Source organism: Dermacentor variabilis, chromosome 1, assembly GCF_050947875.1.
Source record: "Dermacentor variabilis isolate Ectoservices chromosome 1, ASM5094787v1, whole genome shotgun sequence".
NCBI lineage: Eukaryota > Metazoa > Arthropoda > Arachnida > Ixodida > Ixodidae > Dermacentor > Dermacentor variabilis.
In genome coordinates, this window is record NC_134568.1 from 64,290,140 (window position 1) to 64,314,747 (window position 24,608).

Genomic DNA, 24,608 nt, shown 5'->3' on the forward strand with positions numbered 1-24,608 from the left:
GATTTGGTGGTTCTCTTTAGTGTGATTTGGTGACACTCTTGCTTCTGTTTTTTTATTTTTTTTTTCATAGCACACTTCCTACATAAGTGTTCTTTCTGCTAATAATAAAATCACTTCAAAGTCAGCACTCTCCGTGTTGTTTCCCACTTCCATTCGTCCTTCGTTTTGTATGCGTGTGTTTTATGTACTTTTACGTTTTTAGCCATTATCTTCTTAGCGTATAGCTGTCATTTTAGTTTCTGGCAATTGTCTGACAGCCACATTAAATGAGTGCCTAATGGACCAGATATGGGAAAACATGGCAAATGGGGCCCGCGCCTTGCACTTTCCACTACCTGTGCATGTTAAGGCGCAACCTATAGCGTATCTAGGAAAGGGGTATTCACACAAGGGAGAGATACTTTGCTGCATGGGAAGGCCACTATGAGAAAATGTCATGCCTTTGTCGATCGATATGGCCATGCAAAAATGCAAAAATTCACCCGGGCATGGGCAGTTGTTCATATGACAGGAGCAAAATGCCACCATGGCTGGGGAGACATTTTCTAGTGTGTTTAAATCAATGGCTTCATCCTTATGCAATAGAGGTTAAGCTCTATTATCAGACAAAAGCCAAAGGTACATGGATATACACATATTTTGTCCTGAGCAATCTTCTTTTTAAGATAAAGATGACAAGTGGTTGTTTCACTGCATTCTGTGTTAGTCATGGATGCTCTTTGTAGTAATGGATGCCCTTTGTCAAGAGTTCATAGTTGCAAGTAAAGCAAAAGCTCACTCGCTGCAAAATTCTGAATGGCGAGAGCTGTCATTCTCATTTCTCAAAGCTTTGCAGTGCTGGGGATGAAATCGGAGACCTTCTGCATAACCCAGTCAACTTTGGTTTCTTATTAAGTATGCTATAAATGTATAATGAAGGGTCACCTTACCTTTGTCTCAATGATGTTCCTTTCAATATTCCTTGAGCACAGGGTTTAACAATGCTGCTAAAAGAATATCCAGTGTACTATTTATATCTATAGAATTTTATACATGCAGTCTGTCCCCCAGGAGGGCAAAATACTCATGCATTTTGAATGTTCATTTTGGTTGCGTGCAGTGCATGACTCCCAGCTACGTGGGCCTGCGGTGTGAAGGAGGGGCATGTGGACAGGTTCTCGGTGGGTCTGTGGAAGCGTGCGGGGTGCCGTGCTATGTTCACGGCCAGGCAGCCCATTGCCTGCGTGATCCACGGTGTGGCTGGTGTGGTCTCCGTGCCCCGGGTGCCAATGGAAGGGGCCTCTGCATGCGTGGGGGACATAGGGGGCCCACAGGTGGCTCTTGTGGTCCAGCCTCTGTCTTCTTGCATGGCCATCCTTTGCCAGGTGAGTGGCCATGCTCAGCTCTCTTTTTGCCATTCCAAGGAAGCTGTTGGACAGTGGAGGAAATCAATTATAGCGATAACAAACGATCGTCATACTGTGCTGACTCTCAAGCATCAACAGCCTTATGTGGTAATCAGAGCTGTTCTCTTTAGGGTTTCTCATTTTGTTAACATTTGTGCAAAGTAAAGTGATAGGAGGGGTTTGTCTTCACTCTTTTGCACACAAAGCTAGACGTAAAAGTGTGACAGGACAGAAAAAAATTCAAATTCTTATTTGATGTTGACATGTTACCTTATACTGCAACTGAAGTGTGTTTAGTCTGGAGAAAATTTAGGAAGCAAGATATACGACAAAAACAAAGCAAAGGTGAACGTACGAAGAGGTGACTACATAGTATAAGAAGTAAGGAAAATAATTCTGGAGCATATGGAACTTGCAACTAGGTTTGTGTAGGGAGACCAGGTGAAATAAGGCCAACAAGTGGGTAACCTTCTAAAAACAGATGTAAATAAGCAGCACATGTGCTGCTTATTTTGCAAAGCTGCAACTTTGCAAAAAAATTGCCAGAACTATTTATATATATGTAAACAAAATTAAGGCCTCAAGGGGGATTTAAATAATAGCCTCAAATGCCTTAAGTGACACCCTCTCACATGTGACATCAGTGGGGGGACTCCGCAGCCACGCGGCGCGTGCGCTCTCTACGTGAAAGCTACTTGACACTGTCAGCCAACCTGCTCTGCTCGAGTTATTGAAATGCAGATCTGCAAGTTTGTAGAACATTACATATGGAATGATCCAGGTCACTATTCCCTGCGAAATCAAGCAATCATCATATTCACCACATTTAGTGTGGATTGCTCCTGGCGTCGTCTGCTAGTCATCAGTGTGTACCCGTAGATGCATGGCATTGGTTTCTCACCATTGCTGTTCTGTTGTCGTAGCACACTCATAATGATTTGTCGGCCTGTCTTTGACGAGGAACTGCAGCATTTCACCTTCAGCTACTGTGTCTGCTCTGCAATACTGTTTGTCTGTCCAGCACGTGCTGCGCATTTGGTCGCCCGCTCCATTGGCCACAAGGATTCCAATTTTTTCGCTGTCCAGCACATTAAGCATATCATGAACAACGTTTGATACCATTCTCAGGAAACTAGGTGGTCACTGAAGTGTGTAAATGCATACACTGCTTTAGCGGCATTGCATCAAAATGTGATCTACAGTGTCTGATAGAAGGGCAAAATTATTGGGCAAAACAAAGTTACAAAGTTTTGTGCTGTAGTACTGACCTTCACAAATAATTATTAGCCGCCGTGGTTGCTCAGTGGCTATGGTGTTGGGCTGCTGAGCACGAGGTCGCGGGATCGAATCCCGGCCACGGCGGCTGCATTGCGATGGGGGCGAAATGCGAAAACACCCGTGTACTTAGATTTAGGTCCACGTTAAAGAATCCCAGGTGGTCAAAATTTCCTGAGTCCTCCACTACGGCGTGCATCATAATCAGAAAGTGGTTTTGGCGCGTAAAACCCCATAATATTCTTTAAAGATAATTATTAGGCATGCCGTAGTGGAAGACTTCGGATTAATTTTGACCAGGTTGGGGTTCCTTAAATTGCTGCTAAATCTAAGTATATGCATGAGCGTTCCTCTGTGAAAAGACCATAGCCACAGGGCTACCATTTCGGATGGTCACATGGAGGATACATTAAGTATACAGTGAAACCTCATTACTGCGAATACCGCAATAACAAACTTTTTTCAGATTAACAAACTTTCAGAAATCCTTGCTAACTGCTTATGGTTTCAATGTAAAAATACGATTTCAGTAGTACGAACTTCAGCATAATAAACTTTTCAGAATAATGATCGTTATTCAGTTTCCGTGTCATGTTAACAATGAATCAGTACTACGAATTAATATTTAAATATCTGGTGATTCTTAGATTCTTGTGTATCCTTCACGGCAGCTGGAACTGTAGGCTAGCACACAACAAGGCACAGAAAGCGGGCACCGTGTTGCACGAGTTCAGAAAACCTGAGACGGCGGAGGAGAAAAACACAGTGAAGGACCTTTTCTTTTTCATTGCCCCTCCCTCTTCTTTTGCGGAGACACTGCTGTATCAGGTTTTGCCAGCACATGCTCCGCCCAGATAGTCACTGGCCCAGACATGTGTTGCCCAGCAACCAAGGCACGTAGCTTCCTTCTTTCTGCGCACGCTTTCTTTCTTTTGCACTTCTTTCTGCGGCTGCAAGAGCTACGTGTGTGGAAGAATATAACCTCCGTGCTTACGGGGGTGTCACACGGTCTCACTTTCCCAGTGGTGTAGTTTACATGCGCTTGTGCTTTGGAATAGTTCAATTGTCTGGCTTGAGCAAGACAGTTGCGGTATCCACGGCAAGGAATGTGAAAAACAAACAAACAGAAAGAAACATTGCACTTTGGAGGCAACAGGAAGCTTCCTCCTTGTCAATGGTTATGTCAGCATGAGTGTCCCTTTTTCAAGTGCCACCCTTACTATACAATGGTTAATTGGTGTGTGGCAGTAGAAGCTATGGAAAATAGCAACAGCACGGGCCGAGAGCCAAGAGCGACATTTTTGTAGATAGCTCATACGATGACAACTGATGAGTTGATGGGTAGAATGGTTGATTTTGGGGCATTCACTTTAACAACCTTTCAGAATATCGAATAATTTGACACGGTACCCTGAAGTTCGTTACATCGAAATTTCAGTGTACGTTTGCTGTCCTTTTAATGCTGGCAAACTTATACTAGAAAAAGAAATAGAGATTTAGAGTAATTAGAGTAAATTACTCTCAGAGAGAGTAATTACTCTCAAATTAGAGTAATCTGAGAATGGCATGCTACGTGCTCACAAGGTCGGAGCATGAGCAAATGCATGTAAATGAAGCTATTCTAGCTGAAGCGTAACAGACGACAAAGGCAGGTCCCCTGTTTAACACCACCGGAGCGCTTTCGCAGCGCCACCGTTGGTCACGCATGAGACTAAAAGTACACTTTGCACATTATATTTCTATACAAACTTTGAAAGATGATTGAATTAATAACAAACATAAAAAACGTTAAAGGTCAGTTGTCATCTTTGATTGCCAGGCTACCTTGCCCTCCTAAACAATGATGGTGGCACCTTTTCTGCCGCTCTTCTCATTCCTAATGAGAGTTCAAGAGTCTAGCAGTTCAGGTTGCCTGGTTATTTTACCTCGTCAAAGGTCTCATGAATGCTAGAATTGTATGTTGAATTACAATTTTTTAAACACTCAAATATCAACAAGCCACCCAAACAACATAAGGTACAAAAAAAAGGTTACAAGCAACTCAGCAGGTGCAACAAGCTTAAACCCACTAATAGTAAGCAGAACCTGTCACTCTAGGGTTGAGGAATTCATAAATGGTAGCACTTGTAAGCACAATTCATATTGTGTTTACATTAGAAGTGGGGAAATATTCAAAGTTTCGAATACGAATAGAATATTACACACTAACTATTCATAGTAATTTTTGAAAAGGAAGTTATTCAGTGTATTAGAAACTAACCAAATGTTTCACAGTGATGAAATGTTAAAAGTCTGGTTACTAGTCTCTGTGTACTAAACAAAGGATTGCAAATACATGCACCACACTCTGTAAAACAGATAGGTGAAGATGCTTATCACAATAGGCTTGGTGGAGATTTGCTGGTACCGGAATAAGAAACTGCGTGCCGTTGTTTTCACATGAGGTAGGCGGCTAAATACTGTTCTCGATTCCGCGCGTGCCTGGCACCATTTATTTTTCGCATGGGGTCTAGCAGCCAGGAAACATATATGATCGCAGTCCGCAGCAGGGAACAGTGGCGTGTTTCAGTTATCGCCTATTAAAAGCGTGCGCTACGCTTCCAACGGCACCACACACTGTGAAACAGATTGGCAAAAAAACTTATCGTAGTAGGATTGATGGTGGTAGCTGTGAATGCCGCGTGCAACAGCCCCAGAGAAGATTTGCTGGTACCGAAATGAGAAGCTGAGTGTGTCCCGGCATTTTCACGTGAGACGAGTGGGCGAGTATTGCAGTGAAACTGCTGTGGCGGGCAGCTATGTACTGTGCTCCATCGCACGCGCCTCGCGCATTTTCTTGTTTACATGGGATCTAGCAGCCGGAAAACTTATCATACGGTTGCATTTTGCTGACGTACTGAATCTTGGTGCTGAAAAATCTTGTTTTCCGGGAACGTATGAACTGGTAAGAAATGAGTGTAACTCTATTGGGTCATTTTTTGTGTTGTCGATTGCGAACGTTGGCTGCGGGAAAATGTACATAACAGGGACGTGTCGACGGAGTTCTACTGTATATGTTATGTTATAACATAAGCGTAGATACTACAATGGAAATATATACCTTTCAGAGAAAAGAAGTATTTTAGAAGGGGAATTTGTCCTTCTGTAACAGTGCATGTGGACAGTGTCGTAGCATCACAGTTTGGCATGGAGGAAATGCAGTTTTCATCGCAGCATGGCAGATGACGTGGCAGGCACATTCCCATCGCTTACATGCTCTTCTATGGGCACAATGCACAAAAATTGCAATATCATCCCATATTTTGTAAATTTTCCCAGATTTCAGTTGATAAAGTTGAGATACAGAAGCGGCGGACATTTTTGCAGCAGTAATTGCTTAGTACTGCTCAAATTACATGCTGTGCTGCCTATGAAAGAAGCTACCAACAGTTTTCCTGTGCAGGTTACGTCTGCTAGTCTCATGAATTCACTAGCTCACATGCAGCGTGCATGCATAGGTAAACTTGGGAGGCAAAGCTCGGATTAGTGGGGGCACAATGTGCTCTGACGAGCAAACTGTCATGGTTTTCTTCGCAGTTTGCAGGCTGTCTGTCTCTCTTGTTTTTGCGGGCCATATTGGCCAGCGGCGCCAGTTTCACAGACACGCGCGCATGCTTTTCAAATTACAGTGAAACCTCGTTAAACCGTAGTCGGCCGGAGCTCGGAAAAAGTACGTACTAAACGGTAGTACTGTTTAAGCGAAATAGCATGAGATCGCCCACTTACCTGTCGAAAACCGAACTCGGAGAGAGTGCAATGAAAGGAGAAAAAACATGCAGTATTTATTCACTTCGCGGGACGTAAGTGTTATTTTCATTTGATGTCGCGGCGGCCTAGCACGACGACAGCGGCCTCAAACTTACTGAAGCTGCGTGCCAGCTTCTGAGCCAGCCCCCCTCCTCTCGGCAAACACTCGCACGGCAGATTCCTCGTTGGCGTTACGTATTCTCCGTGCACGCGCGCAGTAGTGCTGCATAAGTCCCGGGGCGCCTTTTTCATTGCCGGGTGCCGGAGTTCGGAAAACTTTTCGTTTGGAATAGTTACGTTATCGCGGCCCTGTTTTCCTTGCGACGATCGCATTCATGAGGCTGACGTAACGCGCAGCTTCTGCCACTGTCGGGCCTGAATAGCCCGTGCTGTCGCTTTCCGTGTCGTCCTCATCACTGTCGCTAGTTGACACTTCGGCAACAACAGCGGCAACGATGGTGAAAAGTCGAACCTCGTAGCAGACATCTCTTCGCGGTCGCAGCAGCGCTGCCGAGCAACTTCGCATTCCAAATGCCACACACTGTAGTCAACAGCAGATCCATGTCGCGGGCCAGCGCCGACTTCTTCGTGTCACGTTCGGTAGCACGGATGATGTCTAATTTTTCTTCTATGCTGAGCACCCGGCGTCTTTTTTATCCTAGCTTCGGCATGACGCGAGTCCTCGCTTGCACGACGCCACAACGCTCTCTGGCACAGCGTCCATGCGGCGTCGAAATGATGTTGATGTTGATGCGGCTTCACGTGCAAACACACAGGGCGCTTGGAGGCCGTTGTACCGACCTCTGAGGCTTGTTGTTCTGCCGGGCCGCCCGATGGAGACGACGCACCGCCGTGTTTGCGCGACGAAAAGTGGAAACGCTACGTTTTAACCGATGCGTACGCAATAAGCTGGTACGGTTTATGCGGATACAAAATACATTATGTTCAATGGCCGCTGAGTCGGGGAATTGACTTTACTACTTTTAAACCGAAACTACTGTTTAAGCGGGTACGGTTTAACGAGGTTTTACTGTACTACAAAAGCAAGCACTTTCCATTTCTGACATTTGGGGATGAGGCAGAAATATGTTGGCTGAACTGCAGCAGTGGCCATGCATCCTACAAGGCAACCTTCAAGGTGCCCAGTGACTTGGTACAGTTGTAAGTGCGGGCTCATGCGATCCCCCCCAAAAATTGAGAGCTAATGTGTCGCTAATATGCTTGCAAGAACTTCTTGGAGAGCAACATAGAGAGGAGGTGGTATTATGGTGAACTAGGGGCTAAAGTTCTTCTAGACGAGCTGAAACAGCCAATTTTTGGACTGTCCCAGCTAGTTGTCTTTCATTCACAGAAAAGAAAGCCAACTGAATGTGATGTGACATATGTGAAATGCATGAAGCATGCTAAGACAGAGGCTTCTGCAGGTCAAGATATGAGGATGTGACCTGCTTGCGATGGTGAGCAAATCGAGATGCCACCTGCCACATTTGCTACGACTCTGCAAAATGTTTGTGCCACTGCTTTTAAATGTGGGAAAGCAAGGGCCGGTATCAAAAACGAATGCATTCATTCATGCGTAGAAGCGACTAGCTGCGGATGGTCCCGAATAACCTTGAACCGGCAAGCCTCCATGGCGAGCGCACCACACACGTCCTCCTGTTCTCCACGAGCTGACTTGAATGACGGAGGGTGCGTCAGCATTGTTCTCTCCATCGTGACTTTATTGACATGCTGGAGCAAGTGTTGTTTTGCATCGTGAAAAATTCTTGCTCCGTGCCTTTCTCATTCCCCCTCAATGCCCTCAGTTTCGAAGAGACAGGCCGGTGCCGATAGCAGTGCCCTGCCTACAGCGTTAGGTCACCTGGTCAATGTTGTGTTTCTTCTTTCAGCAGAAATTGACAGGTGCTGTGGGCACCACATACTTCCAGTCGCCCCCCCCCCCCCCCTCTCCCCTTTTCTTTTTCTCCCTAAAATATTGGGTGCACGTTAGATTTCTACTTCATTTCGGAGCTTTAATGTAATATATATGTTAGTTTTCTGCTTTGTACACATGGAAAGCTGGCGCGTGTCTGATTCTGGGGCGCATTACAATCAGTCAAATACTGCCAAATGAATCTACTTTGTTGTTTTGTCATCTTTTTCTGCATTTTACCTAATTTGAACCACTGAATAAGTCAATCGATTTCGATAGTTCCATCAGGGTTGAATTAATGTAAGTTGACTGTGCTGGATAGCTGCTCGCACCTATTTTTTCTCGTGCCGAGTGGCATGTGTAGTACTATTCCTTTTGCATTTATCTCTACTACAGTTACATAAGTTCTGAGGCTGGAAGGAAACGTAATCTTTATGTTTGGTTGTGCGAGTACATAGGCAATGCATGTACTGGGCTGGACGCACGGCTTTAGAGAGGCCACAACTCTGTGAATTTGTATATACGCATCTCTTCCTTATACCATCATCATTCATCAGCCCTTTCCCTCCCCGTCCCTCTTCCCCAGTGTAGAGTAGCAGGCCAGAGCAAGTTACAGCTCAGGCTGACCTCTCTGCCTTTCTGTAAGTAAATTTCTCTCTCTCTCTAGGCAATGCACACGTCGGCTTAGTGGTGGATACCACACTCCAGACTTGCGTCAAAAGGATTCCTAGCATAACAAGCTCCAACCATGATGGCAATGCACCTCGAAGGTGTGCAACTCGGGAAGCAGACGACCTGTTCCCATCAGATTGCTTGATGCAGGACCTCCTATTTATGTATCTTGGCAGTTTTTTAATGCCAAGATGCATAAATAGGAGCTTCTAAAGCAACTTTTCATACATTCTTAAGGTTCTTGTGAAGTTCTGTGAGGCTTATCATTTCACACAGTTGTAAATCCTTTTCTTTCACCTTGGCAAGCGAAACATCAACCTGAATGAAATTCTTGACAATTGCCTGCTGTGCCTTCTCCTGGTACATTGCAAATGACAAGACTGCAAAGCCACCCTCTTTTCAGCAGGTAGTAAGGCAATGTTATTTGTCCTGAGGTAGTCAGCTGTTTCTTTGACACGCTTATTAGGAATGAAGGTTTCTTGGGATAGCAGATAATCAATTCCTTCAGTACATCTTTCACATTCCTCAGGAATAGCACTTTCAGCTACATCTCTGTCAAGAGACATGTGAACAGCACTGTTCCTGGGCTCATTTGCAAACTTTGGACCACAATTCAAGAGACTTTGAACATTATCAGGAAGGCAGAATCCACCGAGACACATCACCTTTCCAAGCAGTTTCTTTTGTCTCCTCTGTTCTGCACCAAGCGCACGGCTTAGAAAGCCGAATGTTCCAAATGGTCTAGGAATGCTAACGTTCTACCTTTTCTGTCATCCTTTTTTCTCTGCACTTCTTTTCAATTTTTCTGCGTGCCTCATAATAAAATCATTGTTTTGGCACGGAATACCGCAGAATTTAATTAAAATATTTTTCTCTATTTTTTTCCATGTGCTCAAAGGTGTATCTCTTTGTTATATTCAGCTGTTGACAGCACTTCAAAATGCACAATCTGGATTTGCCTACTATCCGTGCAGGATAAAACTGGTCCACGTCATGTAGCACAGCCAGACTGGAGCACGTGAGCATGCACTGCAGCCCTGCTATGCACTTAACAGTTGTGCGTCACTGCGTCTGCTGCATAGCGTAAATACTGCGGCCACTGCGGGGTGCAGTGACGAGCCCTTTAACCATAACGTCGTAGGCGAGTCACTGCCACTTTACTGCCGCTGGCACTGCTTCACTCCTTCAGAATGGAGGATGTTGAGGGGGAATAGGAAAGGTCGGCATTTTGCCTTGTTTTAAAGAAATCAAGTGGTTGGAGGGATGCGTTAATGCCACACTTTATCGACCTGTAGCGATGCATTGATCTCTCCGCACTCTGTGATACCATGCAGCGTGAATGAGGTGGTGTGGGTATCGCTCACTAGTAAAAAAGAAAAAATTAGTTAGCAAGCACTCATTATCATGTTGTACACTTTATATTTTGATAACTGCATCATAAATTCTTGTGATAATTTCACAACTCTCGATTAGTAGTTATGCAGCGACCTGAGGTGTTTTTTTAATATGTGGTTTGGATGCCATGAGAGTGAGCTTGTTTTGCCTCACGAGTAAATCGTGGCTTTCTTTGTTTTGACTCATTGCTATAAAAGCAAAGCTAAAATAGGATATTAGTGAGGATCGTGTGTGGCAGCAGTCTCTAGGCACAGAATGTCATAACACTGTCAAAAGGTGCAGTTACTATAATTTCCTTTTGCTTTTCAGTGTGGAGTTGTTAGCTGGATGGAAAACAGAGGCCATTATTAGCTGAAATAAAACAACCTAATGATTTTAGCTTCTCAAATAATTACAATTTTGCACGTAGCCATGCAAGGGCAGCTTTGTGCTTACATTACCATAAAATTGGGCCAATTCGTTCACTGCAATGCGCCGCTGTGTACATTCCAATGCATGCCGCCAATCGCCTATCCACACTAATGCGGCAACAGTGCTGCTACCTGTAGCTCTATCTCACTGCAAATAGTGCCTGGTGCCAAATTTTATTGTTATAGAATACTGTCAGAATTATGGCTCTTCAGATGTTCAAGTAACTGTGGGTAGTCACAAAAAAATACCGTTTTCAGTCCACACTAGCATTCTGTATAAAATTTAACCTCAGAAAACTCTCTAAAGCTAAGTGTGTCCAATGTGACGTAGAAGCGATAGTTCTTGAAAACTTGCAAAGAGTTGCCGCAATGACGTTGCCAAAAAAAAAAAAGCAAAATGAATGAAATGCCTTCAAAGATTCAGATTTTGTTTGTCTGAAACCTCCTGGAACATATGTAGGGCCTTCTTGTATACTGCATTGTTTCAATCTTCCAAACACCTTTTTGGTCACTTTTGCACACACTTCTGCATTTGCTGTCACCCTGAGCTTTAAAGTTCTTTTCTAAATAATGTACCGTGTGTGTGCCACAAACAGTGGCCAACTTCTTAAGCATTCTCTGAATCCCTTCTGTCCAATATTTAATTTTATGACTGCCAGGACTGCAGCCATTTGAAACACCAGAGCTTGCTGAGCAGACACATCTAGCATTTGGCAAGAAGACGCTTAATTTATCTCTCACGGTGGCCTGGAAAGTCCGTAGCACAAGCCACTTTTTCATGTGGTCACTCGCCCACCACAGGCTGTGCCACTTGGCTTTATGAAACATTTCCAGTTTTCAAAGGTGTACCGCATTTCAATTTCAGGGCCATTTCACAAATGCAAATGTGTTCACCTGAGATGGCAAAGGGACTAAAAACACAACATGCACCAAAAACAGCGGTCAAAAAGGCTTGAATGTGTGAGGCTGCATCTCCCAGGGAATTGGGTGATGGCATTAGGACTCATGTGGGGGTAAATTACAGCCAAATGATAATGTCTGTGCCAACAGTGCCTTGAGTTTTGTTTTCTTTGCAGTTACTGCCCAAAATTTGTTGCTTTTGACTTCATTCATCAGCCTTTGCACACATCCTATTGCATCCATGATGCCGCTGCTTTGAGCTTATAAATAAGAGAAACTTTATAATAACGGTAGATATTTTGTACTAAGTCTTCCTTGTGCCGTGAATGCATTTCTAAAATGTTTTTCATGTGGAGATTTCTTTTATCCGAGATGCCACTAGCCCATAAAAAAATAGAGATTATTGCTTTATTACCCATGCAGATGTGGCTGAAATTTTTCTGGTACGTTCTTGAATAGTTGAGGGACCAAGAACTACAAGAAACTTGAAATGTGTTATCTGGTCAAAAATTTTGATTTTTTGCACCATGTTCCCCTCCTAAGTCCAAAATGTGGCATTGGGTTTTTCGCCTTGGTGACTAAACACCAACCACACTTGGTAAGAAGGTGTTGTGTCTAGTTGTGACTGAAGAACAGTCTTGAGAATGGGCCAAGCAGTGAGCATGGATTAAAATGACTGTTGGAAAGGCTTATCTTTAGTGACAGCAAGGTCATTGGAGCTTATTTTGTGTGTGCACTATTTCACTCATGTGAACTGACTTCTCTTTTCCTCTAGCCAATGTATCCCACTGGCTTCAGACACTCGGGAGTGAAGTGCACTGGTACTACTTTGTGCGGCCTCCTGAGAATGAGTGCACCAATGGACACCATACATGTGATGCCGAAAGGGAGGAGTGTGTTGATACACCGGATGGCTTTGAGTGTATCTGCAAGCAAGGCTATGCCATCAACAGGTACGATTCTAACAGAATGTATTCATGAACATTGAGAGTCAGGTGGTACTTTTCACCCCTTATGTGCAGTGGAGATCAAATGTATTTTTTGCAAAGGGGAGCACAGAAGTGTTGTGGAAAAAGGAGACCTGGACAGGAAGGATGCCGAAAGAAATGTGTTGTCTGTAAAACTGCTGCTTCATGAAGTCAGACTGTTCATGCTGGAAAAGCTTTTATGTCATATATCATGAGCTCATTTTACTTCATTTAATAATGTAGAAGCTTCTTGTAGGCAGGGCTTCTTAGAAACTAGCCATTTAATGAATGTAACGTGTTACAAAGCTGAATTGACATACTATGCTGAAGTAACTTGTTTCCAAGTGAAGTTAGTGTAAAACCCAGTAAAAGGCAGTGTCCAAATTGTGAACATTTCCTGAGCTGCAAGCCCTTTACACTGCTTCACAAAAGTTAAAATGAAGTGAACAAAACAATAAAGGTGTTTTCTCAAGCCTCTAAAAATATGGTAGGAGAGAAAAGAGCTGCTTCTTGTAGGGTCTCTGGGTGGAGAGTTGTCAGAATGAGATTACAGAGAGAAGCTTCAATTTCTTGTTTCATTTCTCTGAAATTTTCTAGGTTGTCTTTTCTTTTCTACAAAAATAAATATCAAGTAAAGTGCATTAATATTTCATGCTATACTTTTCATAGGATGTATGGAGACAGGACCACTCCCTTAGAAATTTTGCACGTATAGCAAGAGCTTTGCATAACTAAACGCTGCTTCCAGTCCTTACATTATTTCTTGCAATTGCTACTGCAATATTTATTTGAAAGCTTTATAATTGTATACTGCAGCAACAGCAGCAGTGCTGGCAATGGTGGCAGTGCTGGAAGCCCAATGTGTGAGCCTGTCTGTCCTGAAGGATGTGACCAGGGCCAGTGTGTGCGACCAAATGAGTGCAGATGCAACTTTGGCTACGTTGGGCGCAACTGCTCCATACTCTGCCACTGTAATGGTCACAGCGACTGTGCCGGCCCTGACCACCTTGATGTTTGCACAAAGTGCCACAACCACACAAAGGTGAGCTCACAATGCAGTCAACAAGCTGGGTCATTTTATCTTGACCTTTGAAAGTTGAAAGCCTACGTGACTGATATTCTCAATATTGTCACGTGGTAGTGACGGTGAAAAAAGCAGCAAATTGTGAATGGCGAAACTAGTGTTTTATTGGGCAAACCTGTGCCCTCAAAAACAGGCTACACTCAAAGCACGGTAGCGGCAAACACAGTGGGCGATCATAGAAAATCTGATTTGCCGGTCAAGCACGTCGGCTTTCATACACATGTCATCGAAGGTTCCAGAGTAATCGATGGTACCCGCATGTCTTCCAGAAAGTTCTACACAATTGACATTTCGCATCACACATGCAATCAGATTACACAATCTTCGGTGCCAACAGAACCATCGATAGAATTCGAGAAATTTCCCATACAGGTGGGCGCATGCCGCACTGAGTGATAACATTTCTTAAACGGTGATAAGTGCTCATCCGTAAAAGATAAACAAGTCCACATGTCATTGCCCCCCTCTCAAAAAGCATTGTCCCGATGCTACAAACATAACAGGAGAGTGAAACAGAAAAGGACACTTATTAAACAAAAGTAACAAAACAACAAAAGACAAAGGCCTAAGTAACACAGTCCAAAAAAAAGAAAGTCCAAAGTTCATCTATGCAAAGTCCTAAAGTTAGTTAGCACTGATAGAATGACTTGTCACACAACATGGACTTTCAGGTCGTGAGCGGCACCACTGTAATAGTGAAATGCCATCACGCACCACCTCATAGTCAAGTGCACCAACGCGTCACATGATCTTGTAGGGTCCGAAATAGCGGAGTAAAAGCTTCTCGCTGAGTCCTCGTTGGCATATCGGGGTCCTAATTCAAACATGGTTGACGGGCTGGTACTCAACGTAGCGTTGTCGAAGGTTGTAGTGTCGGCTGTCGTTCCTCTGCTGGTTCTTGATCTGCAGGCAGGCGAGCTGTTGGGCTTCTTCTGCATGCTGGAGATAGATGGCGACGTCAAGATTCGCCTCGTCAGTGACGTGCGGCAGCATGGCATCGAGGGTCGCCATAGGGTTCCTGACGTAAACCATCTGAACGACGTGATTTGTGTTATTTCTTGCACCGCCGTGTTGTAAACGAAGGTTACGTATGGCAGGACCGCATCCCACGTCTTGTGCTCGATGTCGACGTATACCTGTGAGCAAAAGTACCGTATTTACTCGCATTATGATTGCACTTTTTTGTAAAAAAAATTGACCCAAATTCAGGGGTGTGATCATTATGCGGGTTAAATTTCCCACGAAAAGAAACATTTTCTTTTTTCATCCCGCATTTGCTGCGGGATGATAAGCAGGCGGCTGCCGCTGTCAGTGCGGGACACCAAAACAAAAATGACGGCCGGCGGAGCAAGCCGAATGTGCCGAACGTGATTATTTTTCTTCTCGTGAGTACATTACGCGCATTCAAACAGTTTCTTCCTCATCAGTAATGAATAATATTGTTAATATCGGCAAGTTTGCGACAATAACATAGCCATGTCCACTTTGAGGGGACAGAAACAGAGATTGGTGCGCTTAGCTGCCAGTGACAGAAGGGCAGAGTTCTGACTGGTGTGGTAGAAATCTGTTGCCAGATTTGCGGGTCAACGTTGCCAGATTGCCTGCCAAATTTTACGGAACAAAACACCGTCAAATGTAGCGAATGCAACGACGCCGTTTCCGAAGCACACAGAGTTACCAGATCAGGAGTATAACACGCGCGCACTCTCCCTGCTCCCGATAGTACTGTAAAGTTACGTACTGCTTGTTCGTTGCGGGCCCGGTTCTCCGACGGTACGAAGTGCTTTCTTTCGCTGTGCACGCTGTGCCTGGTCGGCACGGGATGAGGCTTTCGCTGGATCTGAAAGTCAGACGTGTTGCATAACACTCGGGGTGCTTTCCATCGCTGTGCGCGATCGCTGCAGTGGTAGGAAATGGTTGTATTGCCTTGCTTTGCATGGTTTGAGAGTTCCTTATTGTGCATAATAATAAGGTTACAAATGGGGATTATACATGCATACAGAGGGAGGTCCCATAGTCAACAGACTGTACAGGGGACCTCCCATTACAAATGAGTAGGATATGTAAATACAAAGCAGCTATATGCAAACACAAAAGACACCATATTAAGCTAGTCACTAGCTTATGCTGTAAAATATTTACCGACACAAAGCACTTATTAATATAATGATAACGATCAAATTGTTATATTGAGTGGAAAAATTTACGAAGGTTTGATTTGAATGTGTAAAAATGAGAGAATATCTTAATATGACCCGGTAATTAGTTCCAAAGTAGTGTGGCTGAAAAATTAGTAGTAAATTTACCATAATTAGTTCTAGGTTTTGGTAGTAAATAGTTGTTGGTAGAAGCGAAACAGGTAGACGTGGAATATGGATACTGGCTGTTGGTAATTCTAAGGAATGGGAGCTTTCCGTTAACAGATTTATAAACAAGTATTCCAAGTGAGTATTTACTTAGTTTCTGTAACGATAAAATGCCATTAAATCTGCGCAATGGAGATGCTTCTGATCTGTAGCTGCTACGTGTAATGATGCGAATTGCTTGATTTTGGGTATGCTGTAGTGGAGATAAATGTGTGGGATACGTGTTTCCCCATGATGATATGCAATAATTAATATGCATGTGAATAAAAGCGTAGTAGAGGGAGATGAGTGTCTTCATATTAAAGAAATTGCGAACTTTACTTAATATTCTAATTCCATAATGCTGCCTTCTTTGTTAAAGATAACACATGCTTGTCAAATTTTAGGTGTTTATCTAATATGACGCCAAGAAACAGTATACTATGAGTAGAATAAGGTGCACTGGAAGCAAAGGTTAGCGATAGATACACTGAGATATGCTTTTGTTTAGCTAAGAAGATGGCGAAGTTAGATTTGGCAGTATTAATGTGTAGTCTGTTTAGTCGGCACCAGGTTACAATATTAGCCTCGTCGTGATTAAGCTTACACATCAATAAATCAACACTTTTGTCTGAGGAGAAGATGGTAGTGTCGTCAACGTAAAGGATACAGTCAGAGGAATTTAGGTGCTTTGGGAGGTCATTAATGTATATTAAAAACAAGAGAGGCCCTAATATAGATCCTTGTGGTACACCAATGTTAGTTGTTTTAGGGTGCGAGTAAGTGCTAAAGATTGGTACAGTATATTCACGATCTTTCAATTAGTTACGTAGTAATTGGAGTGCCAGGCCGGTTATACCAATAAAGTCTAATTTAGCAAAAAGGATGTTATGAATAAGTGAATCGAATGCTTTAGAAAGGTCAATACATGTAGAAGGACAAGTAGAAGCAGCATATGTATTGTGCAGGTAAGAATAACTTCAGGTAGCATTAAATCCGCGCTGGCGTGCAACACACTTGTGGCAGAAACTGTGCGCGTAGCGAAAAAAAAAGGCCCTGGGGTTTTTGAGTCATGTTTCAGAAATAATCGCTACACGGAGAAAGGCACAGCAGACACTTTGCCCTGTTGCAGCTATCGTGCAGAGCGATAAAAAGCGCCCCGAGTGTTATGCAATGCGTCTCAGTTTCAGAAAAGTATGTATTGCGAGCAGCATAAGCCCCAGAAGATTCCCTGCACAAAGCAAGGCAATGCAACCATTCCCTACCATTGCAGCAATCACGCATAGCGATAGAAAGCGCCCCGAGTGTTATGCAATGCGTCTCAGTTTCAGAAAAGTATGTATTGCGAGCAGCATAAGCCCCAGGAGATTCCTTGTGCAAAGCAAGGCAATGCAACCGTTTCCTACTGTTGTAGCGATCATGCATAGCGATAGAAAGCGCCCCAAGTGTTATGCAACGCGTCTCAGTTTCAGAAAAGTATGTATTGCGAGCAGCATAAGCCCCAGGAGATTCCTTGTGCAAGGCAAGGCAATGCAACCGTTTCCTACCATTGCGGCGATCATGCATAGTGATAGAAAGCGCCCCAAGTGTCATGCAACACATCTCAGTTTCAGAAAAGTATGTATTGCAAGTAGCATAAACCCCAGGAGATTCTTTGTGCAAAGCAAGGCAATGGAACCGTTTGCTACCGTTGCAGTGATCGCGCACAGCAATAAAAAGCACCCCGAGTGTTATGCAAAACATCTCATTTTCAGATCCAGCGAAAGCCTCATCCCGTGCGGACCAGGCATAGCGTGCGCAGTGAAAGAAAGCACTTCATACCGTCGGAGAACCGGGCCCGCAACGAACAAGCGATTCGAAAGTGCGCAGGTTTTGCAGCAACTTTACGGTACTATCGGGAGCTGGGAGAGTGCGCGCATGTTATACTCCTGATCTGGTAATTCTGTGTGCTTCGGAAACGGCGTTGTTGCATTGGCTACATTTGACGGTGTTTTTCTCCGTCAAATTTGGCAGGCAATCTGGCAATGTCGACCCGCAAATTTGGCAACAGACTTCTACCACGCCAGTCAAAACTCTGCTGACAGAAACACATGGCGGGCATGCTGCAGAAACTGTGGCATTTGTCTTTACTGCTATCCTAATACGGCACGTTTCTGTTAAGGGCGGGCAAATATTTTAGCGGCGTTACAAGCGTCGGCGTATGAATAGGGTACACTTCTAACTTGTCAATGTAAACGTGGCCACTATCGTTGCTGCTCGCGATTTGTCGCATGCCCACGAGTGCAGATGAGAAAAACCGAAAGGTACCCTATATGTTGTTGTTGTTGTTGTTGACCAAAACCATTATGAAGCCTACAAATAATAAAGTCGAGGCAAGTTTGGTTGTAGCTTTTTTTTTTCGTGGAAGTGCGGAAAGTATTGAAAGCAGTGAAATTAGGCATCTGCTTAAAGGGACACTAAAGGTTACCAGAAACTCAAGTTAAAGTGGTAGAGCAATGTTCTAGAACGTCTAAGGCGTCAATATAATCGCGAACAGAGCTTTAGTAACCGAGAAATTGAGGTAAATGCATGACACGATTTGAGACCCCCCAGCGACATTCCGGTACTAGCCCGATGACGAAAGGTCTCCTCATAATTTGTGTTACTAATACTCAACTACTCGTATTAAAAATATCATTTCATTCGATTATAAGCCGGAAAAAATGCTACTTGTCTACGTCTATTCGATTCTAGGAAAAAATAACATTTTGACGTTACCCTTCAGTAATATGGGTGTTCGAAAGGTTTCGTTTTCGCTCGACTCTGCGCCGCGCACGCTTTGGAGTTTCAGTAGTTTCGTTATCGCGTCGTGCTGTGAGGGTTCTGCTCGCGAAACTTTCATTTGGAACAAGCAGCGAGAATGCCACGTCCATGTGATGTCGTGGGAAGCCCTCGTTGCTTTCCCGCTCCGGAGAGCCGGTGTCGAGGCCGCCGTCGTAGTACGCAACGACGCCGGCAGTGCGAGCCCTCAGAAGCAGGTCGCGCTCGTCGGTGCTCAAATCGCTGAAGTTGAGCCCACCATCGCGAGCCAATCTGTCGGTGTCAGGGTCCATTGCGACGAGCGTCGAAGTTAGCGTCATAGAATGAAGTACCAGCTTATGGGCGTCTTGCGCTGGAGTGTGAGGTATAGTAGCGGCGCCTGGTGGCGGTGCGGGAAACGACATCTGGGTCATGCCAGCTTGGGTCGTATTGAGCCCTGGCTGTGGCGAAGCACGTTTCTAGGCCGAGTTTTGCGTCGATTCGCACATTTTTATGCCCTGTTGCGAGTGCGAAAAGGCTCGTCGCTTCTCATAGACCACGCCGACCACGCTGCGAGCTCGCTGCAGCCTATAGTTTAACGAAAACGGACTCTCCGTGTGTCGTGGGATGTAACGTGGGACGTAATTCGTTTCTCCTTCCGCTAGCCACCATACTCCCGCTTTCGCTCTGCTGTCGGCTCTGTCTTGGCTCTGTTTCTGGCCGCGCGTTCGCGTTTTGCGCAGAAAAGCCGTAGCGCCGTCTGCGGACGCCGTTCTACTCACCGATGGCGCAACGTCACTATGAGACCATGATGTCAGTTCTCCTCGATCGGAGGGCGGGCGATTTGAACTGCGCTAGAGGTACGCGGACGCTTCAGAACGCATTTTCTCTTAAAATAAGTCTCTCCTTGGCACGAAACAAGCGTTTCGAGGTTTCTGGGATGGTATTTCAACAGTCCACGTTGACTTAATAGTAACCTTTAGTGTCCCTTTAAGAATGTTGGGTGCGTGCAGACCGCTTAGTATGTCTTCAAGAGTCGTTCACGTAGCATTCGACAGATGGTAAGCGCGATCATCATTAGCTAGACTTGGCAAACGACATATTACTGCGACAAGTTCAGGGTGCAATCATTACACAGGAAAGAAAAAAATCTAATTTTGACGACAAAATTCAGGGGTGCAATAATTATGCGAGTAAATACGGTATACGGACCAGGGATTACTCGATAAAGCTGATTTTCTCCTTAGTCTGTGAATGCAATTTGAAATTAAAGACTGCAGTTCAAACTTGGCATTGCGAAATTCTCAGTACATTCATCAATTTCAGTTTATGCCTGTTAATAATGAAGAAATTCAGTTTTTTTCGGTGACCCTGTGGTCTGTATACTTTTGCTCATGGGTATACATTGCTAGCATGTTGGTGAGGGTCTTTTCAGGCGCTTCGTAAGACCATTCATCTGCAGGTGGAAGGCAGTTGTCCTCCTGTGGCTTGTCTGGCTGTATTGCAGAATGGCTTAGGTGAGCTCTGCTGTAAAGGCTGTTCCTCTGTCGGTGATGAGGACTTCTGGGGCACCATGTCGCAGCAGGATGTTCTCGACGAATAATTTCGCCATTACAGCTGCGCTACCTTTCGGCAGAGCTTTAGTTTCAGCGAAGCAGGTGAGATAGTCCGTCACCACTATGATCCACTTATTTCCATATGTTGACGTTGGAAAGGGTCCCAACAAACCCATCCCCATCGCTGAAATGGTCGGCAAGGAGCTTCGATCAGCTGTGGTAATCCCGCTGGCTTTGTCAGTGGTGTCTTGCATCGCTGACAGTCTCGGCATGTCTTGACGTAGCGGGTGACGTCGGTGGTCAGGCGCGGCCAGTAATGCATTTCTGTATCGTCGATAGCGTCCGGGAGAATTCAAGGTGCCCAGCGGTCGGATTGTCATATAGGGCGTGCAGTACTTCTGGATGGAGTGTTGAGGGAACAACAAGAGGGTAGTTGGCGCAGACTGGCAAGAGGTCTTCTTCACGAGTAGGTTGTTTTGAAGCAAAAACGAAGACTCCTCGCTTAAATGCCTTAGGGACAACGTAGTTGTTCCCTTCCAAATACTTGATGAGTCCTTTTATCTCCGAGTGTGCTCGTTGCTGTTCAGCGAAGTCTTTTGCACTTACTATTCCAAGGAAGGCATCGTCATGCTCGTCGTCTTGCAGGGGAGGGTCGATGGGGGTGCGTGATAGGCAGTCGGCACCAGAGTGTTTTCGTCCAGACTTGTAGGTTACAATGATGTCATATTCTTGCAGTCTGAGGCTCCAACGCGCCAAGCATCCTGGAGGGTCCTTTAAGTTCGCTAGCCAACACGACGCGTGATGGTCGCTTACGACTCTGAATGGCCTGCCATATAGGTAAGGGTAAGGGATAAGAAAAGAGCAGATTGGGTGAGGGACCAAACGCGAGTTAATGACATCTTAGTTGAAATCAAGAAAAAGAAATGGGCATGGGCAGGACATGTAATGAGGAGGGAAGATAACCGATGGTCATTAAGGGTTACGGACTGGATCCCAAGGGAAGGGAAGCGTAGCAGGGGGCGGCAGAAAGTTAGGTGGGCGGATGAGATTAAGAAGTTTGCAGGGACGGCATGGCCACAATTAGTACATGACCGGGGTTGTTGGAGAAGTATGGGAGAGGCCTTTGCCCTGCAGTGGGCGTAACCAGGCTGATGATGATAGGTAAGGGTGGAATTTTGCTGTAGCCCAAATGATGGCGAGGCATTCCTTTTTGGTCGTAGAATAATTGCCTTCCGCTCTTGATAGCGGTCGGCTAGCGTAAGCTATCACTCATTCAAGTCCGTCTTTCCTATGGACTGGGACGGCACCAAGGCCTAAGCTACTGGCGTCAATGTGGATTTCAGTATCGGCGTCCTCGTTGAAGTGCGCAGGTACCAGTGACAACTGCATGCGTCGTTTGATTTCTTGAAATGCGTTGGCCTGCAGCATTTCCCACTTGAACTCGATATCAGATTTAGTTAGATGTGTCAACGGCACGGCGATGCGTGAAAAGACCTTGACAAAGCGCCTGTATACAGTGAACTCTCACTTGAGTGAATTGCAAGGGACCAAAGGAAATAGTTCACTTAACTGAAAGTTGACTAAACTCAATATTCACTAGACCAACATAAGACATGGCATACAGAGTCAAAAGTTTCAAGTGCAATTCATGGAGCATAAGACATGGCATCCATAGTGTTAGAAATGTGTGAAATGGAATTTGTACATATCAATGAAAAACACACCACGTGGGTCGTTTGTGTGCACACACGGAACCGACAAGACTGGAAAGAAAGAGACGACGACCATGCCACGACTAGTCGGTCGGAAAAAAACACACACCACGTGGTTTGTGGTGTGACAGATCGCCGCTTTGCTCTGACGGCGTTGTAAGCGCCAGCGATGTTACTTTGTTCATGGCTTCCGAGATTACATGCTTGCTCGTTTTGTGCGGGCAATCTCGGAGGCCATGCCTCGTTGCCGTTCGTTTTCCGCGCCGCTGATTTGCCCCAGGGGCGCTGTAGCGCCAGCGACGTTACATTGCCGCTGGAGCAGCGGTTTGATGAGGGTGGGCATCGGTTGTGCCTGCAGTGCAGTGCAGTGCAAGCCTTGGTCCTCTAAGCGAGTTCGTTAAACTGAAATATTGACTGTTCCGAAATTCGTTTAAGTGAAACATTTTTGCATAGGATCTATAAGAAAACTGCCGGGGATGTTTAAAAAGTTCGTTATTCTGAAATATTCAATAAACTGACGTTCGTACAACTGAGAGTTTACTGTAGTAGGCACGCATGCCAAGGGATCTACGCACTGCCTTCTTGTCGATGGGCTGCGGGAACTTTGCAATGGCAGCTGTCTTCTGCGGTTCGGGGCTGACTCCTGACTTGCTGATGTCGTGGCCTAGGAACAGAAGCTCATCGTAAGCGAAGCGGCACTTTTCTGGCTTCAGAGTGAGCCCTGATGACGTGATGACCTCTAGTAGGCAAGCCGCTCAAAGTGATCGTCGAAGTTCCCAGCGAAGGCGACAATGTCATCCAAGTAGACAAGACAGGTCTACCACCTCAAACCTGCTAGAACCATGTCCATCATGCGCTGGAACGTTGCAGGCACCGAGCACAGACCAAATGGCATGACCTTCAACTTGTAGAGGCCATCTGGAATGATGAAGGCGGTTTTTTCTCGATCCCTCTTGTCAACTTCTATCTGCCAGTAGCCAGTCTTGAGATCCATCAACGAGAAGTATTTTGCATTGCAGAGTCGATCCAGTGCGTTGTCTATCCTTGGGAGGGGCTATATGTCCTTCATGACCTTGTTCAGTCGACGATAATCGACGCAGAAACGCAGGGTTCCGTCCTTTTTCTTCACCAAGACCACAGAAGATGCCTACGGGCTCTTCAATGGCTGGATGATGTCGTCTCGTGGCATTTCGTTGACTTGTCTTATAGCTTCACATTCTTGTTTTGAAACTCGGCAAGGCGGAGTGATCAAGCGAACTCTTCGGTTATTATGTGATGCTTTGCAATTGGTGTTCACTGAATCCTCGATGACGTCGAAAAGCAGTCATTGTATCGTTGGAGAAGACTTCTGACCTGTTGCTGCTTACTCGGGGAGAGACTTGGATTTATGTCGAAGTCTGATTAGGAAATTGTGGTCGTCGAGATAGATGCGGCAGAATCCGAGAGGACAAACGCATTGCTGGTTTCCACAATTTCCTCAAGGTATGCGATCATCATGCCCTTGTTGACATGCTTGAACTGCTGGCTGAAGTTGGTCAGCATCACTTTCGTTTTTCTTCCATGCAGTCGAGTGATCCCTCTTGCGACGCATATGTCACGATTGAGCAGTAGGCGTTGATCGCCTTCAATAACGCCTTGTGCGTCTGCGGGTGTTTCGGTGCTGACGGAAATGACAGTGCTGGAGCGAGGCGGGATGATCACTTGGTCTTTTAGCACACTCGATGCGTGGTGACTACGAAGGTTCTCCGGCGGTATCGCTTGACCTTCAGATAACGTTATCGACTTCGACTTAGGTCGATGATTGCGCCGTGTTGGTTCAGGAAGTCCATGCCGAGAATGACGTCTCGTGAACACTGGTGGAGGATAATGAATGTGGCAGGGTAAGTTCGGTCATGAACGGTAATTCTTGCTGTGCAGATTCCTGCCGGCGTTATTACATGTCCTCCAGCTATCCGAATTTGAAGGCCTTCCCATGCAGTCTTAACTTTCTTCAACTGGGAGACGATGGTTCTGCTCGTGACACAGTAGTTGGCTCCTGTGTCCACTAAAGCGGTGGCTGCGTGGCCATGGAGAAGCACGCTGAGGTTGGTGGTTCTTTGTAGTGCGTTGCAGTTTGGTCTTGGCGTCGGATCATGGCTGTGTCGTGTTGACCTGTGGCTGGAACGTCACATCGTCAGGTCTTCTTTTGTCGGTGTATTCTTTGCTTCTAGGTTTCGTCGGAGTGGCAGCGTCTCATTGATATGTCGTCGAGGTAGTTTTTTCAGCGTTTTCTTGGCGGCGGAGGAGGATTTTTGTCATTTTGACAAACAGCAACCACACCTCCATCGGTTGCTGCTTTTAGTTTTCGGGATATGGGGTGACGGACCGGCCCCAGGCTGGGCCAGTGTGTGGTCGGCACTGCGGCGACAGGTTGCGGCTTCGTGACAGCGA

At 45.3% G+C, this 24,608-nt stretch overlaps 1 protein-coding gene across 1 annotated transcript in view; it reads left to right on the plus strand.

Moving 5' to 3' along the window:
• The window catches only part of Megf8 (multiple EGF like domains 8), a 209,229-nt gene that overhangs the window by 145,911 nt on the left and 38,710 nt on the right, over positions 1–24,608 (plus strand). The window contains exons 27-29 of the mRNA XM_075688154.1: positions 1,100–1,364; positions 12,511–12,688; positions 13,520–13,745. Of these exons, the coding sequence (XP_075544269.1) occupies positions 1,100–1,364; positions 12,511–12,688; positions 13,520–13,745 (669 nt within the window). The remainder of the gene's footprint in view (positions 1–1,099; positions 1,365–12,510; positions 12,689–13,519; positions 13,746–24,608) is intronic.